This window comes from Apodemus sylvaticus, chromosome 16 (assembly GCF_947179515.1).
Source record: "Apodemus sylvaticus chromosome 16, mApoSyl1.1, whole genome shotgun sequence".
Lineage (NCBI taxonomy): Eukaryota > Metazoa > Chordata > Mammalia > Rodentia > Muridae > Apodemus > Apodemus sylvaticus.
In genome coordinates, this window is record NC_067487.1 from 69,407,493 (window position 1) to 69,427,122 (window position 19,630).

The 19,630-nt window shown below is 43.6% G+C and overlaps 1 protein-coding gene across 1 annotated transcript in view; it reads right to left on the reverse strand.

The window, feature by feature from the left end:
* Window positions 1–200: 200 nt before the first annotated feature.
* The window catches only part of Acot12 (acyl-CoA thioesterase 12), a 42,203-nt gene continuing 22,773 nt past the window's right edge, over window positions 201–19,630 (reverse strand). The window contains exons 6-15 of the mRNA XM_052160008.1: window positions 12,842–12,998; window positions 12,142–12,261; window positions 11,244–11,394; window positions 10,607–10,662; window positions 10,264–10,327; window positions 9,111–9,194; window positions 3,796–3,929; window positions 1,959–2,087; window positions 575–701; window positions 201–350 (exon numbers count right to left, since the gene is read on the reverse strand). Of these exons, the coding sequence (XP_052015968.1) occupies window positions 201–350; window positions 575–701; window positions 1,959–2,087; window positions 3,796–3,929; window positions 9,111–9,194; window positions 10,264–10,327; window positions 10,607–10,662; window positions 11,244–11,394; window positions 12,142–12,261; window positions 12,842–12,998 (1,172 nt within the window). The remainder of the gene's footprint in view (window positions 351–574; window positions 702–1,958; window positions 2,088–3,795; window positions 3,930–9,110; window positions 9,195–10,263; window positions 10,328–10,606; window positions 10,663–11,243; window positions 11,395–12,141; window positions 12,262–12,841; window positions 12,999–19,630) is intronic.

Here is a 19,630-nt window from a genome sequence, read left to right on the forward strand (position 1 = left end):
TTCCAAGTCTCCGTACAGTGGGGACTTTAGAGATCTTGTAGTTTGTCTCTAAATCACCAGAATACACTTTGGTTTTTAATCTCTTCATAACTGCATTTTCTTTGGCTGGTATTAAATCATTGTATGGCCCCAACACTTTCCAAATAAAAGGGCTAAGGACACACTTAGAATTAAACTACAGATAACCGAGAGTTGACCATTTATAACACACTTTTAAGTCCATCATGAGTGGCATTCTCTATGAATTTTATACAAGAGGCTGCAGCTTCCTCAATGGATTTTGACCAGCCACCAATATTGCCAGCAAAGTAAGGGAGTATGCTGTCTGACATCTGGTTCAGGTATGCCACCTGCATCAAAGAGAAAACACAGCATGTTGAGTTTTTATTGACTCGGAGAACTTTCGAGCAAGAGACTGAAACTGTTGATGAATAAATCTGGAAGGAAGGAAGAGGGCTCTTTTAGAGAGGACACACATTATGAGACTGTGATGAATAGGAGATCTGGGGGAGATGAAGAGGTCTTCCCATAGCCATGAGAATGAATTAAGACATAAATATTTCATCAAACATACGGTGCATGAACTGCTGTCGACGGCCTGGATGAGAAACCCAGCACAGATGACCTGGCTTCTGATGTACTGTGGAGATGGTGGGGCAGACGGCAGCATAACTGACGTTAGTGCCACGGTGTAGGTGTTGCTGAAAAATAAGAGCGCACGTTCTAACCCTGTGGGAATGGTTGTCAGACAGGACAGTTCTACAGTTACTGGCATTTATTAATCTAGTTTTGTGGTCCTGAGGATGAATTTCAGGGCTTCCTCCATGCTAGGCAAGTTATCGGCACTAGCTACATCCCTAGTCCTTGGGACAATCTCATTGTCTCTGCAGGAGTGAGCTCAGAAAACCAGACTTGTCTGGATGAGTGGTCCACATCCAAAACCCTTCTCTACAGAGAAATTCAAACCTAGGGGGTGAGGTAACATCACAGGGCTGGAGTTGCTCAAGTTTTTCTGTGCCCTAATAGGTTGTGATGTCAGTTTCCTGTCATTTTTTTAATAAAAAAGAAAAGCAATATTCAAACAATAAAAGGATACAAAGGACTCAGAAATAAAAGTGTCCCTTCGGTCCACTCTAGCTCCATTCCTGTTCCCTGCCTTGCAAGCGACTGTTCTCACTTTCCTTCTGCTTTGCAGCTCTCTAGATTTTATTATTGGATACAAGCAGCAGTAGCAAACACACACATGTAGATTGTTATACAAATACAGGCACTTTGCAATTGCAGCCTACAACTTGATTTCCCATCGAATGACAAACATTTTGAGACATTTTTGTATTTCTGCTCCCAGGACTTCTTTACCCTTGTTGGAGGTCTCACACTGCTCTGTGTTGTGTATTTATCATCATTTATAAGACCAACATCAATAACTTTGTCCTATCCTTTGACATAATGGAAGATGCTATGGTCAGCACCAATGTACCCTAGTCCACACGTGTGGGGACATTATCTGGAGCACCACTCTTTGGATCCCATGCTCTGTGTAATCCACTGTACATGTGAAGGCCATATTCAAATTCTGGATCACAGTCCTGGCACACAGTAGGCCAGTTTAGATAACTAATGCAGCTGGGCCTTTGTGAATCTAAGTCAACTTCTGCTGTTGCCACTCCCCTTGCTGATTTTATTGGTAACAATGGGTAGGTCTTGCAGGTTTTTCAGATATTGACTTTAATATCTGAGCAGAAGGAAGCTGCTTTAGAATGCCCACGGGCCCTCTGCACACAGCTCACAATACATGAATGCATAGCAAAATGGTAACTAAAGATTCATACACTTAAAAATAAACAGATGCATGTGACTGAAGACTAGAACCATCCATGATGACTTTCTTGTCTTCATATCCTTTGGTTTCTAGTCTCCAACAGAGCCAGGATGTCACATGAGCCAAATATACTCACTCGTCTTTGAGGGGCTTTCTTCGTGACATAAGTACTACAAAGTCCTTGGGTTTGTCTCCGTTTACCACTGAGCAGGTGATGTAATATATCTGATCGTCCTCGCTCACCTGGTCTATGACTTCACAAGATCTGTGTGGACAGAAGAGTATTTAAACGCATGCTTTCTACCTGCCAGAGTAAGCTGTTTACTTATTGGCATGATCTCCTTCTTGACATCTGTATTCACCTTTTGTGCTGACCACCCCCCCACCACCACCACCAAATAGACACTGCTTGAAGGCTGACTTTGGAACCAACTGCTTGTTCAGGAGTAAATCTGCAATGTGATAGAAAGTTGCCAAGCTGTCCGATTCCAAGGTCACTTCCCTCAAAATTCCAGAGGAAAGTAATAATAATCTTTTCAAAAAAAATTATTTTCTTTCTAGGATCAAGTAAAACACCTTGAGGATAAGTGGGATCTAAAACCAGTCCAAGTGCTCAGGGAAAGAGAGAGTGTTTGCTGGGAAGAACAGCAACTTTGAAGCTAAACCACTCGCTTTGGAGTCTCAGACCACCATGTACTGGCCGTGTTATGTTATGTTAGACAAGTTCTATTATTGTCTCATCTCTATGATGTAGGCAGTACTATCTATGTAGTACTCTGTAGGCGGTCACTGTGAGAGTTAAGTGCAAACACTTCCTGCAGACCCTGAGTCTTAAGTAAATAGACAAGACAAGTTTGCTGAACTTCAATGAATTCACTGGCTTCCCCATTCATTCACATCTCGTTTAAATGGGATGGCAAGTGAAACAGAATTGTGAGAGTTTGAAAGAAGTTGTTGAAAAGCAAGATATCTTGTCTCTGAGATGCTGCAGTGCTCTGTATCCTGGAATGCTAGGCCTGAGTGTAGTCTGTCACGGCAGGGTATAGCATACAAGGCTCAGAGCTGCTAGTCACCCCTAGGACCTGTGGCAACACCAAAGCCTTTGGTTCTCAAGTCCTGTACATACAGTGACACAGTATTTTTATTAAAACCTATGCATATCCTTCAGTATGATCTAAATCATCTCTTTATCACATCTGTAATGTAAATGGTATGTCAATAGTTGCTATACTATTTGAAGAATGAAGTAAAAGAAATTTGCCCATGCTTGATGCTGATGCAATCCCCCAACACACACACACACACACACACACACACACACACACACACACCACTCTTTATCTAAAGTGTTTGCATATGCAGATGTAGGACCCATACATGGGTATAATCAACCACATTCCAGTAAAGTGGAATGGAAGAGAGAGTTCCAGAAATGACGAGACTGAAAGCTGTGGGAGAAAGGCAGGTGGATGGGAGGGGGCCACGACTGCTCACACGGGAACAGCAAGGATGGGAGGGGGCACGAGCGACCACACAGGGGAGCAGCAAGCATCATCTTCCTCCAGGACTCTGCTAACTCAGCAGCATCTCACTGAGACTTACAGCTTGGCGAGAAGAGAGTTCTGGGAAGACTTTGGATACGTCCTCAGGAGCAAGGAGGCCAGGGAGGGAAGCAAAAGAGAGTGTGCTACAGAGCCTGGCTGAGCTGGATCTCAGGAACATGAACAAAATCAAGTTTGAAGTCGTCAGTGATGCCCCAACAGATGTTGAGCACCTATGCTAACCCAATATAGATGAGAAACAGATGAGTGTAATAATTGGTTTTCTTTCAAGTCTCATGAAGCAGCTTAGGCAGAACAAGCTCTGAATTTCTGCAACAATGCACCATGCACTGAGCAGTGGAGGAAAAACTACAATTGAAGTTTCCCACAGTGCCAGACTTGATGAAGAAAAACATTTAAATTTGTTCTTACATGTAATGGGGATCCCACAAAGGCCGGTTTGTGAGGTCAGACAAGAGATGATAAGCCACGTGTGCTGGACTGCCAACACGCTTTTCAACCTTAACAGATATGGCATCCTGCTCTTCCAGGGTGTATATTTTTATCTAAAAGATAGGAAGAAAAATTAGAAGAGAAAAAATATAATTTTTTTACTTTAAAGACACACACACACACACACTTATGCACACACATGAATGGGCAGTCATGTGTGCTTGCCTGTACCATATAAGGCATCTATGTGGTCAACGACAATCTCACTTCAATATTAGATGCTAGTTCTGTGACATCCAAATAGTACATGGGCTAGTTAATTTGCATCATGGTTGGTTGTTGCTGTTGTTAATGAAAAATAAAGAACAAAAGCTTTTCTCTCTTGATTTCTGTGATATTTCCTGCCTCCACACACTAAAACCAGAGAACGGCCCCAGGATGCTACACAGGCCTGTGTCCCCTTTACCCTAAGACTGGATTGAAGTGCTTTCCCAGGATATTAGGTAAAGGAACCCAGGAAACAAACCAACTATCTCCAAGGCAAACTTAAATTCTCAAAAGGACCCATAAGACATACTTCTTTAGCACAAAGCATTATTTGCTTTCTGAATCTGTTAGATAAGCAGTAACCACTTGACATATATTACAACACTAATGCCATTTCTGTGATTCTGAGCTTCCTTCTCCTCCTCCTCTTCCTCCTCTTCCTCCTCTTCCTCATCCTCTTCCTTCCAATCATCAGAGCTATGTGTTCCACTAAAAGCACATTTTTATTCTGTTCATTTTCTCCATTTCTTTCAGGGTATTTTGAAGTTAGTGTTGAAAATTTCTCTCTTATAATCATTACCATGGCAACAGGCTGTGAGAAGACAAACAAACATGAGGTTAGGACTCCAACTGCAGGAATCAGGCAGATGGAAAGAAATCAAGCTGTGAAGAGCTGAGCTCTTTTGAATCATCTATCTGTATCTTAACATAATATCATCCTCGCTACTAGAATGAAGAAACGAGAAATCACAACTACAGTAGCTTAGGGAGCAAACAAGTGACTACCCGCTTGTGTAAACACATCCCTTCCAGGCCTTGCGTATCTTTAGTTACAGCCTGAAAAGAAGGACCTAGCCCAGCCTGTGAGCGCTTGCTGAACACAAAGAAGCCCAGGGAGGACTTCACCTGTCAGCCATCAGCACAGAGCCTAAAGGAGGCCTATTGGGGTGACTCCAGAGAGGAACTTGGAGGCCAGGTGTCTCCAGGCCTGGCTCTCCGGGCACAGCCAAGCCAGCGGAACTGGTCACATGGTGGCCTTGGGGCTGCCTGCTTTGGTGAATCAGGATGTGGGGAGGGATTGTGCTGTTGGGCTGAACAATTGCTTAGAGTTTTCATCGTGGCACACTCCTGCCGGCACTTCTGTGGTCGAGCCCTAACATCTTATACCTTGTAATATGACTTTATATGGCCTTTGCCAATATAATTCACCTAACTGAGGTTTATTGCCATACGGTAGGCCCACTGGAACTGATGTCTTTATAGAGAAGGGAAACTGGGCACAGACACCCACACAGGGAGAACGCCATGTGAAAATGAAGACAACAATGCATCGGCGAGCCCAGGAGCCCGCTGACTGGCACTGCTGTAGAGACAGGGTGAGAGATGAGGTACTAATCTCCTCAGAAGTGACCAGGGTACCTACAACTTGATCTCAGGGTACTGGCATTCACAAGGGAGCTGCTATAGGTTCCTGTTGTTTCAGTAACCCAGTGACCAGTTCTCTGTTGTGACTGCCTTAGGACATTAAACCAGCAATTTTCCAGCAAGCTGCTCTCTGGCTTGCAGACATATTTTATCCTTGATCCAAAAGGAGTAGCCACCTTCTGCCTTTATAGATGGAGCTCACTGATTAAGCCAGCAGCAAGGTCCATAGTGGATGAATGAATGACATCTATTCTTTCCCTGAGAAGGTAAAGGCAGCAGGAAGTCCTTCTCATTATCCTGCTGCCTGAACCAGTGTCACAGATGCAAAGGGGACAAAGAAAGGCACTGTTCCATTTTGGCTCTCTTTAAACTTGCTGAAGAAAAGCCACTGTGGTGGTTTGAAGGAGATGTTTCACATAAGACTCTGGATACTTGGTCTCCAGTTGGTGGCTGTTTGGGAGGGATTAGGAAGAATGGTCTTGTTGGAAAAGGTGTGTCACTGGAGTGGGCTTAAGGTTTCAACAGCCTATGCTGCTTCCAGGGAGTTCTTTCTGCCTCCTGCTTGAGGCAGCGATGTGAACTCTCTTGGGCCTATCACTCCCCATGTCTTTGCTCTGCCGTTGTGTACTCTAACTCTCCAGAACTTAAGTCCACTAAGATGTTTCCTTCTGGAAGCTGTCTTGACCGTGCTGTCTTATCACAGTAACCAATCCAGCCAGCTTTGCTTCATGGGAAGATTCTCCAAGAACAGCTATTCAAGATGATGGCTTCCCATTGCTCATGGGCATGGAAGTAGACTTCTTTCCTAACCAATTCCAGTGTTTGGGGTAACTGGACTGAAATGAAATGTAAGTAGCTCCAGACTCACTGATGTGAGTCTACCCAGAGCCCATTAGGAGATGGCTTTCGTCGTAACAATGCTCTGCTCCAATCCCTGGATGTCAGTTGGTATTACAACGAAAAGGAAATAAACATTTCAGACTGTTTGTTTGAAGTGATTTGTTGTTGTTGAGATTACATTGTAGACAGGGAAAGGAAACTACTTTTTATAGAGGCCTAGTCCATGGAGGCACCAGGGGATTGCTATGGTGGTAAGGGGCTGGGGCTGGCAGGGGGACTCTGGGCCTACTCTGTCCCCTCCTTCAGCTTCTTGGAGATAGATCCCCTCTGCCCTGCTTCCTATATCAGGATGTTTGCAGGGAGGGCATCCATGCCCTTCTTGTTCTTGTTATAGTTTCAGTTTATTCTGAGTCTTCAGATATTCCATACCTGGCAGGCCAGGCCCCTCACGGTAATTTCTCCCCCAAAGGACTCAACTCAAGCTTCTCGCAGCCTGGAAAGCCGTCTTCATCTTCATCATGACACTACCTCCAAGAGAAGTGCACACCTCTGAGCTCCTTTGCTGTTGCTGTGTTTCTGTCTTTCTGTACCTTAACTTGACCAAGTCAGAGCTCTCTTCTGTGGCCTAAACACTACAACATCCCACTGGTTTGTGAATGGCCTGCTGTTCTTCTGCCATTTCATGTGCATGTATACTTCTAGTTATTTCTACCCGTGTGTGTGTGTGTGTGTGTGTGTGTGTGTGTGTATGATATATATATATGTATATATATATATATATGTATGTATGTATATATAGATAGATAGATATAGATATAGATATAGATATAGATATAGATATAGATATAGATATAGATATAGATATAGATATAGATATAGATATAGATATAGATATAGATATAGATATAGATAGATAGAGAGAGAGAGATAGAGAGATAGAGATAGATAGATAGATAGATAGATAGATAGATAGATAGATAGATATACAATTATGGGTAGATGTATATACAATATATACAATTATACATGATTAAACCCTTTAGTACTGTCTGATTTTATTATAAATATCAGACTTCAAATCCAATTACATTGAAAATAAGAATTAAAAATAAGTGGCAGTAGTACTCACTAGTGATCCAGGTTCTTGGGAGGAAAATATAAGAAGACCTTGGGTTCAAGGCCAGCTACATTGTAAGAGAGCTGGGGTTGGGGTGGGTAAAACCTGTTGGGGTGCTCAGAAGCTAGCAAAAAAGCAAGAAACCGATTTCATATCAAGAAAACAATAGAAGATATTTAGGCACCTTTTCTGAGCAATAGTGAGAAACCAACACTTAATTATTAAATACATTTCTACATTGCTGAGCCCAGCAGACTTGGGAACCTATCTGAATCTGATGCCTAAAGAAGACCCCAGAGGATTCAATGGTGAGAAGAAGGAAACAACTAAAACAACTAAGAGGAAGCACTCAGAAGTAATCAAGGTCAGAACTAAAAATGACAAAAAAAAAAAAAAGAGCAGCCTTAGAATTTACTTATATTCCAAGGTGAGAGGCCTATAGGACGCATCCACACCGAAACACCGAGGCATGGCTGAAGTCGTGATGGGACAGCAGATACAAAGTTAGACTGTCCCAGGACACCTGGTTATCCTGGTTGTTTTAGGATGGTGTTTCACTGAGAGTGAACAGCAGTCCATAGTAAATGTGTCCCCAAAGCTGGCAATCCTGATCATCTTCCAAGTGTCAGGCACTACCATGGTCTGGGAAGATAGCGGTTGAGCAAAATGTCCCCTAGAGCTTAGAGTCTAGCACATGTAGACACTGGGATGCAAGAGTCTTCCAATATCCTAAATTTAAGACCCAAATTATACACACTTAGTTCAATTTGATAATATGCAAAAATTGTAGAAGTTCCTAAGAGAGATACAAAGAATCAAGACAAGGAAGGCTTTCTTCTTACAAGTCTTATTTATTGCCTTTTTGGGAAAAAGATCATTGAAAACCTAAATTTCAATGTAACATTTAAATATCAACTCATAGTAATTGTGGAAGAAACATCACAAGACAGAAAAGAACTCAAAGACGAATTAGTCTCAAAGAAGTCATGATGAAATGAGCTAGTGAAGTTCATTGAGTCAGAGGAGGATTTTGGAGAAGTATGTGTCATAGCTCACTGTGATGGTTTGTATATGCTTGGCCCAGGGTATGGTACCATTAGGAGGTATGGCCTTGTTGGAGTAGGTATGTCAGTGTAGGTGTGGCTTTAAGACCCTTATCCTAGTTACCTAGGAGTCAGTCTTCTCCTGTTTGCCTTCAGAATAAGATGGAGAACTCTCAGCTCCTCCTACACAATGCCTGCCTGGACCCTGCCATGTCCCCACCTTGACGACAATGAACTGAACCTCTGAACCTGTAATCTAGCCCTAATTAAATGCTGTCCTTATAAGATTTGCCTTGGTCATGGTGTCTGTTCACAGCAGTCAACCCTAACTAAGACACTTACCACGATCCTCAGGTTTGGGTGCATGGAGGAGTGGAGGAGGGAGTGAGAGGCAAGAAATGGGATGTGAGAACCCATGCAGGCCTGACAGGACACAGGAGTGTTGGGGGCAGGGGTAGAGCGCTATGTCATCCAGCAGGAGGGCTCATGGCTAGAAGGAAGTCCACTTTCAGAAACTGCTGTGCCTTGGGCAAAGCAGCTGCGACCCTTAGGAGCATGGGTCCCAAGCCAGCAGTGAACAGGAGCAGCACAAGGGTACTTGCCTTCTCCAAGGTGGTGGTAATCTCCCAACCGCGTTTGGATGCCAGATTTTTGAGAGCTTCCACATTGGTGTTACTTAGGGATTCCTAAAACACACACACACACAAAGGTAAAGCTATGTATTTAATCTATAGGTTTGGAATGAAGTATTTTCTGTTTCAATAATGACCAGTGTCGGAGGAGGTACATATTGAGGCAAAGTGAAAATGTTGAGCATAAGGTAAGCTATCTACTGCTAATATCTAGTTTCTGTCTCAAAGTGCACACAAGGTAACTATGCCCTCATCAAGTGTGTATGTGCCTCGGTCCTATCGTCCTATCGTGAGCCTAAACAGATGCCCTTCAGATCAACGTTTAGCAATGTGTATCATAAGTAAACCCCACATTAGATTTTATCACCTAAAATGTTTAAGTGACTAATCCTTTCTTTTTTTTTTTTTTTTTTTTTTCTTTCTCTGTGTAGTCCTGGCTGTCCTGGAACTCACTCTGTAGACCAGGCTGGCCTTGAACTCAGAAATCTGCCTGCCTCTGCCTCCCAAGTGCTGGGCTTAAAGGCATGTGCCACCACTACCCAGTGACTAATCCTTTTTTAATTTTCACTTTTCATTTTAGATATATGAATATTTTGCTTGTCTGCATGTCTAGGCACCGCATAGATACAGGGCTTGTGAAGCCCAGAAAAGAGCATTGGCTCTCTGGAAGCTGGAGATAGAAATGGATTCGAGCCTCGGTGTGAATTAAACCTGGGTCCTCCGGAAGAGCTACCAGTCCCCCTAACCACTGGGTCGTCACCCTAGCCCCAGCTCATCCTTCGTGCTCTGTGAAAGTTCAAGGTCACAAGCATGAAAGTTCAAGGTCACAAACATGCCACTCTTGCAAATCAAGGCAAGACACCACCGAGTCAAAACGTTGCATGCCAGCTCGCGGCAGAAGGTCCAGGGTTGGAATTCGGTAGCTGTCCACAGAGCTTAAACCTGACAGTAGAATTACTAGTAGCTGATGACTTGTTTGGCATGGTTTAGAAATGGAGGGTTACACAGTCCACCTTGTCATGTAGCCCATGCAGGTACAGTCTGGATCTGTTAAACAAGTAGCTTTCTGCTTTTGCGATGGTGGGGTGTTTACACGAAGCATTCCAAACCATAAAACTATTACCTTTTTGCTAATATCCCATTGTGCACTGAGTGGAACTTCTTTCTTGTGGGAAGTAACATATTTCCTGAAAAAAATTAAAATATTAAAAAACAATTTTCTTCTTATGCTTAATACATGACCCGTGATAATTTCTTGATTTGAAATCAGCCATTTAAAAACATTTTCTTTGGTGGGAGGATCAGGAAGAACCATTTCCAGGCTAGGCCAGTTTTAACTTTTAGGAAACATTAGGCCCTTTCCTTTCCCATTATGTGGGTGCAAGGACCACAGTTAGTGACTTTTTTTTTACAGGGCTTGTCAGATTGAGAAAAGCCATGAAGTCCTCATAATTCATGTCCCTTACCTGCCTAGGCGAATCCTCCTCCGTGCAATGGCTCCTTGGTAACGTCGAAAATCGTCCTTTAACAACAACAACAAAAAAATCAGTACAATTTCTAACATCAGTTTCTAACATTTTGGCACTATGACCCTTCAGCATCCTTCCCCAGAGCAAAGGGGGCTCTGTCTGTGACACTCCCTGGTGGTGTCTAAGCCCCGGGGTGACTTTATCAGGTCTTTTCATTTCCTTTTCAAAGCAGAGAGTATTTTAATTTCCGAAACTAAGATCACACAGGTTTCACTCTGGAGCTCTTAGAGGAGTTGAACATTAGCACTATGTTAGTTCCTGGAGGAGAAGACAGGTCTCCCATGAATGTGGTGCAGCATCCGGAACAGGGTGCCCACACACCAGACAGGGGGGCACAGAAAGCCATGTATCACGCAGCAGCTACATAGAGAGGTGCCTGGGCTTTCACCACCACAACCCATCACCAGAGAGATGTGGGAGAAAAGAAAAGGGAAGGGCTCACTGGATTTAGGTATAGGAAAAAGCAAGCCTCTTTCGAAAGCTGTGGAGACGGTTGGCAGTGGGGAGCTGCAGGAAACTCTGTGCCCACAGGTCTGATCACTGAAACTTCTACGGTGACAAGGTGACAACTGACCTTTGAAATGGGTTGGATTCTGGGAAAAGTGATGAGCTCCTCCTGGTCATCAACAGCATGGTAAATGAGAAAGGCGCTGTTGATGTGGCGGCCTCGGCCCTCGGCCCACTCCTGGCAGTCAAAGGCCTCAACACGCACGCCCACTTCCACGCTGCAACAGGGATGCAGGGCTGTGGGCAAGGAGGACTGGGGCGTGGCTGGCCTCCCCTTCCACCAAGCTGCGGGGCCCTGGTGCTTCTCCTCTAATGTCAGCAAATCCCTACAACTGCTAAGACCCACTGGGAGGGCACTGTAGGAGTGCCTGACTGAGCGAGTTCCCATGTTGTTTTCCCACTGGGATGTTATGTGTACACACACCCATCAACATATTTAGTTAATGGGGAAGGTGAATTATATTATGCTCAAAACATGTTTTCTTACTTCAAAACCACAGTTCTATGGTTTAAAAGAATGAAGAGCTGAAGTTTGGTAGAAAACAGAGATACTCCTCCCCCCCCTCTCTTATTTTACATCACAAAAGAAGAAAAACACTATGCGAGACCTTTTCACTATGTACTGCACATAATAAAAGTAAGTAGGATGCAGTCTGGACTCACTGTTGTAAACAGAGGCCCATGATGGATGCTGACAGGAAGAACTAAGTATGTTAGGATGGCAGATACCAGTTGGAGCCATCCTGGGCGAGCTGGATGTCCCAGCACCCCAGGTGACAAAACAACTTGTCCCAGCCTCCTGAGTGTAAAGAGAACACAGCAGAAGAGAAGACTAACGTGTGTATCCGCAGACAGAGTGAAGGTTAGCAATAATTTGAAGATGTTGCGACGTAGCTCTTACGTTCCCTCCCCACCTGAACTGAGAACATGGCTTGTGCACAACCCTGAAAGTGTGCACACTTTACCTGTTCTGAAACGTGTTGTTGACTATGGCATTGAAGACAAGGCGGTCGCCGACTGTGGACGGTCCCCGGAATTTAAACATATCCACAGACTTCAGAAAGGGATGCCCATGACACAGGCGGCTAAGGGAACAAGGAGAGGGGAGAGGCGATGACCGTCTTCCACAGTATTCTCATAGACAATTGATGTGTGGAAAGCCTTCCCTAGACAAGCAAGCAACCTGTTTTCTAAGTAAGCAACTCCTCTGACTCTGAGAGAACTCTGTGTGGAGAGGATCTGCTCATAACCTCAGATAGTTAACACAACAAATGGGGGATTTCATGAAGATGGCTCCTTGACTTTGTTCTTGGGCTCAGGGGAAGTCCCTCCCAAAGCAAATTAATGCCTTTTGTTGTCATGGAGTGTCACACTCATCCTGACACCTCCTAGGACACTGTGACTATGAATGGGGGTAAGGCGTGACCGATGACAGCCGGCAGCCAAAACTGACCACCCTTCTTCCTCAGCTTCCCTGTTCACTGAATTTATCCACAAATCAAAACCCAAATTTTTCCTTGATGAAAGAAATTGCCTGGCTTGGTGCACAAAGCGAGAAAGGCTACAGAATATGTACTTCACAGGTTTTGTGCAATTTTCAAAAGGAAATGCACTTCAAACCACATTCCTATACCCCCAGCCCCACATTGGGGCCAGTGCTGAAACCTTGCAGAAATGGTTGCCACTGTCTCCATCCATGCCATGATCTGCCCACCAAATGTGTTTCCATGATGGTTTGCGTGGGGCGGTAGGACAAGCTCAATGCTCTGGACAGAGGTGCCCATGGTGGTGGCTGTTCCTTCTTCTTCATCATAAACGGGATCTGTGAAGTGACCATAGAGACCGTGGGGTCAGCCACGGACCTTGTCTGGACTTCCCCTTCCCTGCAGCAAACACAGCTCTGACACTTTCAGAAAAATTGACCTTGTCCTTAAAACCCTACAACAAGGACGTGAGAGGGTTCTGTAGAGTGACCTACCCCTGAAAAGCATCCACTTCCGACATTCTGGGTTGAGCTAACAGACCAGGAAGGCCCTTTAAGAGACAGGTCTAGCAAACCCACCTGAATTTTGATTAAAGTAATGGTTTTATTTAAATCGGAGCCGTCTGCGGTGGAGAAGGACATGGGAGGGCACAGAGGGGAAGTCATTCTGCTGATGGCATGTCATTATTTTGTTGGTAACGATAGTTTTACGGTTGTGTGCTGATGCACAAACTCAAGCTGCAAGATTTAAACATGAACCATGTATTGTATGCCATTCAAACTTCAGTAAAGTCTCTAAGATAAAGAAGTCTGAAGTCTGAGGGGCCACTGACAGGATGCTGCTGTGGGGAGGAGAAAGATCTCTGCACCACAGGGGCCAGGGTAGCAGACCTCAGCAGGTAGTGCGTTCATGTAAACCCAGCTGATATTAACAGAAAATGAGCCATTCTGGGAGCAGCTTCTTCTAATTGATCAGAGCTTGGCTCGAGGCTCCTTTAGCTCCACTTCATAGGTGATTTTTAGATTATAACAAAATGATGATCTATTTCTTTTATGTTTCCCATCTTTCTATTGATCATTGATAATTTCTATTGATATTAAAATGTGGCTGCAGCTCCCTTGCCGCAGGTGAGCTCTCAGATCCTGCCTGTGACCTGCAAGCTTTCTGTCGCCATCCAGCCTGTGTGACCTTCAGCCTCCCCGGCCAGGCCTCCTCCTCTCTCTGCTGTGCACATTGGCTTTTATCAGTTACTGTGAAGAACACTGTCTTTGAAGTCAGGGCATTTCCACAAGCCCCTTCTTATTTTTTCTTTTTAATATTTATTTATTTTTAATTTATTTACATTTCAAGTGTTATCCCCTTACCTGGTTTCCCCCTCCTGGAAACCCCCATCCCATCCCCCTGCCCCCTGTTTCTATGTGGGTGTTCCTCTACCTACCCACCCCCTCTGGCCTCCCCGCCCTCAATTCCCCTACACTGGGGCATCTATCAAACCTTCATAGGACCAAGGACCTCTCCTCCCATTGACGCCTGACAAGGCCATCCTCTGCTACATATGCAGCTGAAGCCATGTGTGCCCCTTGGTTGGTGGCTTAGTCCTTGGGGGTTATGGGGGTGGTTGGTTGATATTGTTGTTCTTCCTATGGGGTTGCATTTGTAAGGCTCTGTCAGGGCCTCTCAGGAGACAGCTACAGGCTTCTTTCAGCAAGCTTTTCTTAGCATTCACAATAGGGTCAGAGTTTGGTGACTGTATCTGGGATGAATACCCAGGTGGGGCAGTCTTTGGATGGCCTTTCTGTCATAGGAAATATTTAAAAAGTCATGCCCAGCTACTCTCCAGCCCCTGCCGGCTACCTCTCAGGGGTGGGGCCTGGGTTCTTCTTGCTACAAGCATCGCCCATGCACCCCACGGTTAGCCTTCTCAACACCTAACTACCCAGTAGAATCAAGACTCTTAAAGCTTAATTAACTAATCAGATTTATGTATCAATAAAATCACAATTTACAAGATGACAATACAGTAATTTCAGAGCCAACTGATAAAAGCTTTATCCCAATATTTCTGGGGCTTTTTTTTTGTTTTTGTTTTTTTGTTTGTTTGCTTTGCTTTTTTTGAGACAAGGTTTCTCTGAGCAATATTTCTAACCTTGTGAAATCATAACTACTTGTGGCTGGAACGCCACGTGGGTACATGTTCTCCTCCTACCCTGAGAAGCTCCCTGTTTCTGGAACTCCTAGCTCTGCCTCCCTTTTCCTGTCCAATCACAGGCTTCCCACTGCCCTAATGTGATTGGACAGGCGAAAAACCCTGCAATACCTTTCCTTCAGTCTCTGCTCTGCACGTCTCCATATTTTCTCCCGTGAGTATTTTGTTCCCCTATCTGCTGTGCCCCAGCCCTACCTTTTCCCACTTAACAATTATTCCATCCTGGATCACATCAGTGGTCTCAGAGATGCCTTCTTTCTACAAAAACACATAACTAGACAGTGAAGCACTTGCTGCACAAACTGAGAACCTGAGTTAGATCGCCTAGAAGCTACATATCAAAGCCAGATGGCTGTGATGTGACCTTATGACCCCAGGATTAGGGAGGAGGAGAGAGGAAAGCCCCTGGTGCTTGTCATCCAGCTAGTCTAGATGAATCTGGAACTGGTGAGTTTCCGGTTCAATAAGAGACTTGTCTCACAAAAAAAACCTAAGGTGAGGAGTCATTGAGAAATTACTACTATTGACCCACTTCCATACAAGAGCACACATTTACATTCACACTTGCATACACATATGTACACACTCAAAACTATGTGCATATGAGTGCATCCATGCATGTTTGTGTATGTATGTGTGTGCAAAGATTAGCCATGCTGATTTTTATAATACCATCACTTACAAAGATTTGTTGAATGAATAAAAGAACTTAACTTTGCTGAGTCATTTCACATTGCGGTTCCTGCTCTTAGTAGACTACTTCAAGGCAATGCTATGGCCATACTGCAGCACATAAGAAATGCCTGTGGCTCATTCCTCTCCACTTGCTTAAACAGTATTATCAACATGCAAGTTCTCCAATTAAGTGGGTGTGAAATAGTATATCATGTTGGTTATAATTTGCATTTCATTGAGTACTAATGAGGTCCAACAACTTTTCATATGTACATTAAATATCCTTGCTATCTCTTAATTAAATCTCTATATCATCTGCTTTATCCCACCTCTGAAAGTTCAATTAATAAATGTTAGATTTTCAACACACACTCACAAACACACAGACACACATGCCATTTATATATCTTACTTCTTTATTTTGAGATGGAGTCTTAGCTATGTTGACTAGGATGTTCCTAAACTCCTTACATGGCTTTAGTCTGTTCTTCTGTCTTGCCTGTTTCACATCCTTAAACTTGCAGTGATTCTCCTGCTTCAGCTTGCCAAATGCTGGGGTCACAGGCATGATCCGCCATGACCAGTTACATATGTTTGTTGATAGACACTCTCCCTGTTTCTTTGTCATCTCCCTAGATCATCTCTTTGTTCTTGGATTGCACACTTGATTTGCAATCCTTTCTCATCTAATTAAGTACATAAAGTCTGATAGAGATAAACACTCAAGCACAGGCTGCATTCCAAGCCCTCTTACATTAAGTTACAGTGGCCCTGTTACATCATCTTCTTACATGAATGGTTTAATGGCCGCCTCTGAATCACCTTGTGATTCTGGTGTCACTTCTAGATCTTTGGGTCTTACTGATTTCAGTTCCTTGTGGTGTTTTTTAAAAAGCCCTATTGCCTGGAAATTATCTGAGGAAACCGCTGAGGCTGGATTAAAGTCTCTGCTCTACAGTGGATTTTTATATCCTGCAATGCTGATTGCAGCAAGGCTAGAATATGGTCCAGGTTACACTAAAGTTCCCATGATCCTCTTTTACACTAAAGTTCCATGATCCAGGCAACTCGTGGATTTTCAGCACCACGTCTGCAAGAAGAGACTGGGACTGGATTCTCAAAGGGAACAGTTCCTCCAGGCCATCAGGGCTACTGCTAAAACAGAAAGGCACCCACCAGGGCTCTCTGAAAGGGTGGGGACTTTAGAGGCGGGGACTTTAGGGGCGGGGATCCTCACTGAGGGTCCTTAGGGATTACAGCCTCCCATGATTTCCTGGTTCACCCTTAAACCTAAGGCAAGTTCCTGGGTCTTACTGCAGTTTGTGGCTTTGGGTACCTGTAGGTCCCAGAGTTAATCCAGGAGGTAGAACAGCCTCTCTCTGCTTCTTTTGTGCTCTCAAGCTGCTGTAGACTTTTTCCTTTTCCTTTCTTTTCTTTTCCTTTCCTTTCCTTTCCTTTTTCCTTTCCTTTCCTTTTTCCTTTCCTTTCCTTTCTCCTTTCCTTTCCTTTCCTTTCCTTTCCTTTCCTTTCCTTTCCTTTCCTTTCCTTTCCTTTCCTTTCCTTTCCTTTCCTTTCCTTATGAGACAGACTTGCAAACAAACTGTAGATTTCCCCCCAGATATCAAGTCTACTACATTGCTATAAACAAAACTGCTGTGCTGTACAAACTGGCTCGGAACTCCTGAGTTCAAGCGATCTTTTGACATCAGCCTTGAGAGTATCTGGGATTCAGGTGCATGTCACTGTTCCCTGCTCTCTGATTGCAAAATTGATTTTATTAGATGAGATTCTAAAAACAGGATGAGTTAGTGCTGATTGAGATATTTTCAGTTTAATATTGCTGGTTCAAATGGTATCATTTTATCCAGAAGAAAACATTCACTCTGTTTACTTAAAAATGTCTAGAAATTATATTATAAAGTGATAAAACTCTGCGTGCCTAACTATTTAACTCTTGCATTATCAGAGCATGTGCATGGCTATACGTAGCAGCTGGGAGGAAGACTTGCTCTTTAACTGTATGTCATCTCATGCTTTGTAAATTCCTTACCCTGTACATGCACTATTGATTTTTAAATGATTATAAAATAATTACAAAATAAAAAATTAATATGGGTCTTAAAAATCTGAGAAGTATCATTAAAAAAAACAGAATTAGGCAGTTTCTTCTTTTCTGAGGAGTAATGAAAGAAAAAGTCACTCACTTCCTGTGAAGACATAGATAGCACAGACAAGACAACTGGGGAATCACTCCTTGGCCAGGTTAAACACATACGGGTATCAGCTATGCCGTGTCTGCAGAAGTGCACAGAGGATCAGTATCTTTTGTGTGGAAGTGTGTCTTTTTGTAGATAAATGTCGATCAGTGGGAACAAAACAGAGCATCCCCAGATCCAGAGAACAACTCAGGTTCACAGACCTGACTAGAGTTAAGTCTAGTTAAACACGTCTTATTCTGCAGGCCAAGTGATGGAGTTCAGTGGCTGCCATTGACTGTTTTAAATATATTCTTTCATCATCTTGCTTGGTCATCTTCACCTTTGTTTTGTTTTCTCTTTTTTTAGATCAGGAACTTTGACCTGAATTCAGGTCACTTTATTCTAGTCCTTGTTTTCCTTCTGCACGTCCAGAGGGATCAACCAGGGCAAAGCTCTGAGGGTCTGACTCCATACTGACAAATTGCAATTAAAATAGCCCAAACCTCGATTCTCCCCAACTCCCAGTGACCCAGGGGTACACCAACATATTCCGATCATCTTTTTACAAAACCTAATCTTATCTTTCCACTTTTCTTATGAAAATATAGAGGCTGAAATCAACTTGGCCAATGCTCTAACAGTGTTCATTTCCTTCCTTCACATCTTAAAGGGTGAAGAGCACTGAATCAGTCTGACATTATAGATCCCATAGTTCAGTGAGAACGATCTGTCTACCATCTTTTAGAACATGTTTTCTAATTTCAAACAGTCTCTCTGAGACCTAAGGCTGGAAGTAGACAGACCACATGTTCTATCACCCCTAAAATGTCAGAGACCATTGTTCTTTGTTTAAGAAAAAAAATGTTTTTAAGGGTTGTGGTATCATTGGTGACACAGGAGCTAGTAATATTTCCAAAGTGAAGGTCAAATTGATATGACAGAGTTAGGTTAAAAGTTGCTTCATTGAGAAGAATATAGGATAATCTATGTTCAGATAGGTTAAGTTAAATCGATGAGAAACACTCAAAAAACAATCTCTAGTTCTAAACTGAAGTAAGCACTAAACAGCCATGAGACTTTTACCTAACTCAACTTCCTTCTTGTAGCTCCTCCCTCAGCCTCTTTTCTGCCCTTTCAGAGGTTCTCCACTGGGCCACAGAATCTGGACCCTGTACTTCTTCAATCACTGTCTACATTATTTTTAAAATGAATCACGTGCCTGCAACTAAGCTATGGATTTTTCAAGGGCAAAGGTCTTATATCATTTTTGCTTTCTTATGGGCAAGCACATTCCCAGCAGGTGGTAGACAGCAGGACATCTGTCCTAGATGGACAGAGCAGTCAAGCATTCTTTATCTCTTGATGCTGAGGGTGAAGGAGCCTCATCCACAGGACAGCCCATGAGCTCATCCACAATCGCACAGTCACCTTCAGCTCCTCCAGCAAGCACTGGATCACCGGGCCCGCCCCTGGCTCAGCCCAGGGACGCCTTTTCCCTAGTCAGAACTCTTTCTCTAGAGTCCTCCTAAGTCAAAAGGCTGGAAAATTATCCTTGAGACATTGATGACTGGAGAGGGGGAAGGAAATCCTTCCAAGATTCTGGGTACACACAGACTTCAGAAGTTTCCTCTGAAATTACCAAAGAATCTTGAGACTTTATTCTTACATTTTCCTTAAAAACTTGGGTGGTATAACTGCCCAGTAACAGAGGCATTTTTGAAATGACTGTGTGGCATGGAAGGCCACTGGAGGTAGAGTAACTGTGCAGACTCATTAAGAGCCATGGTAAGTGCTAGCATTTTCCTGAGGCAGAAGCAAGGGACTTTGTCATCTCATTTGCCTTCCTGGAGTTTTCATGGTGAGGTAACACGTTGCACTTCCATTGACTGCC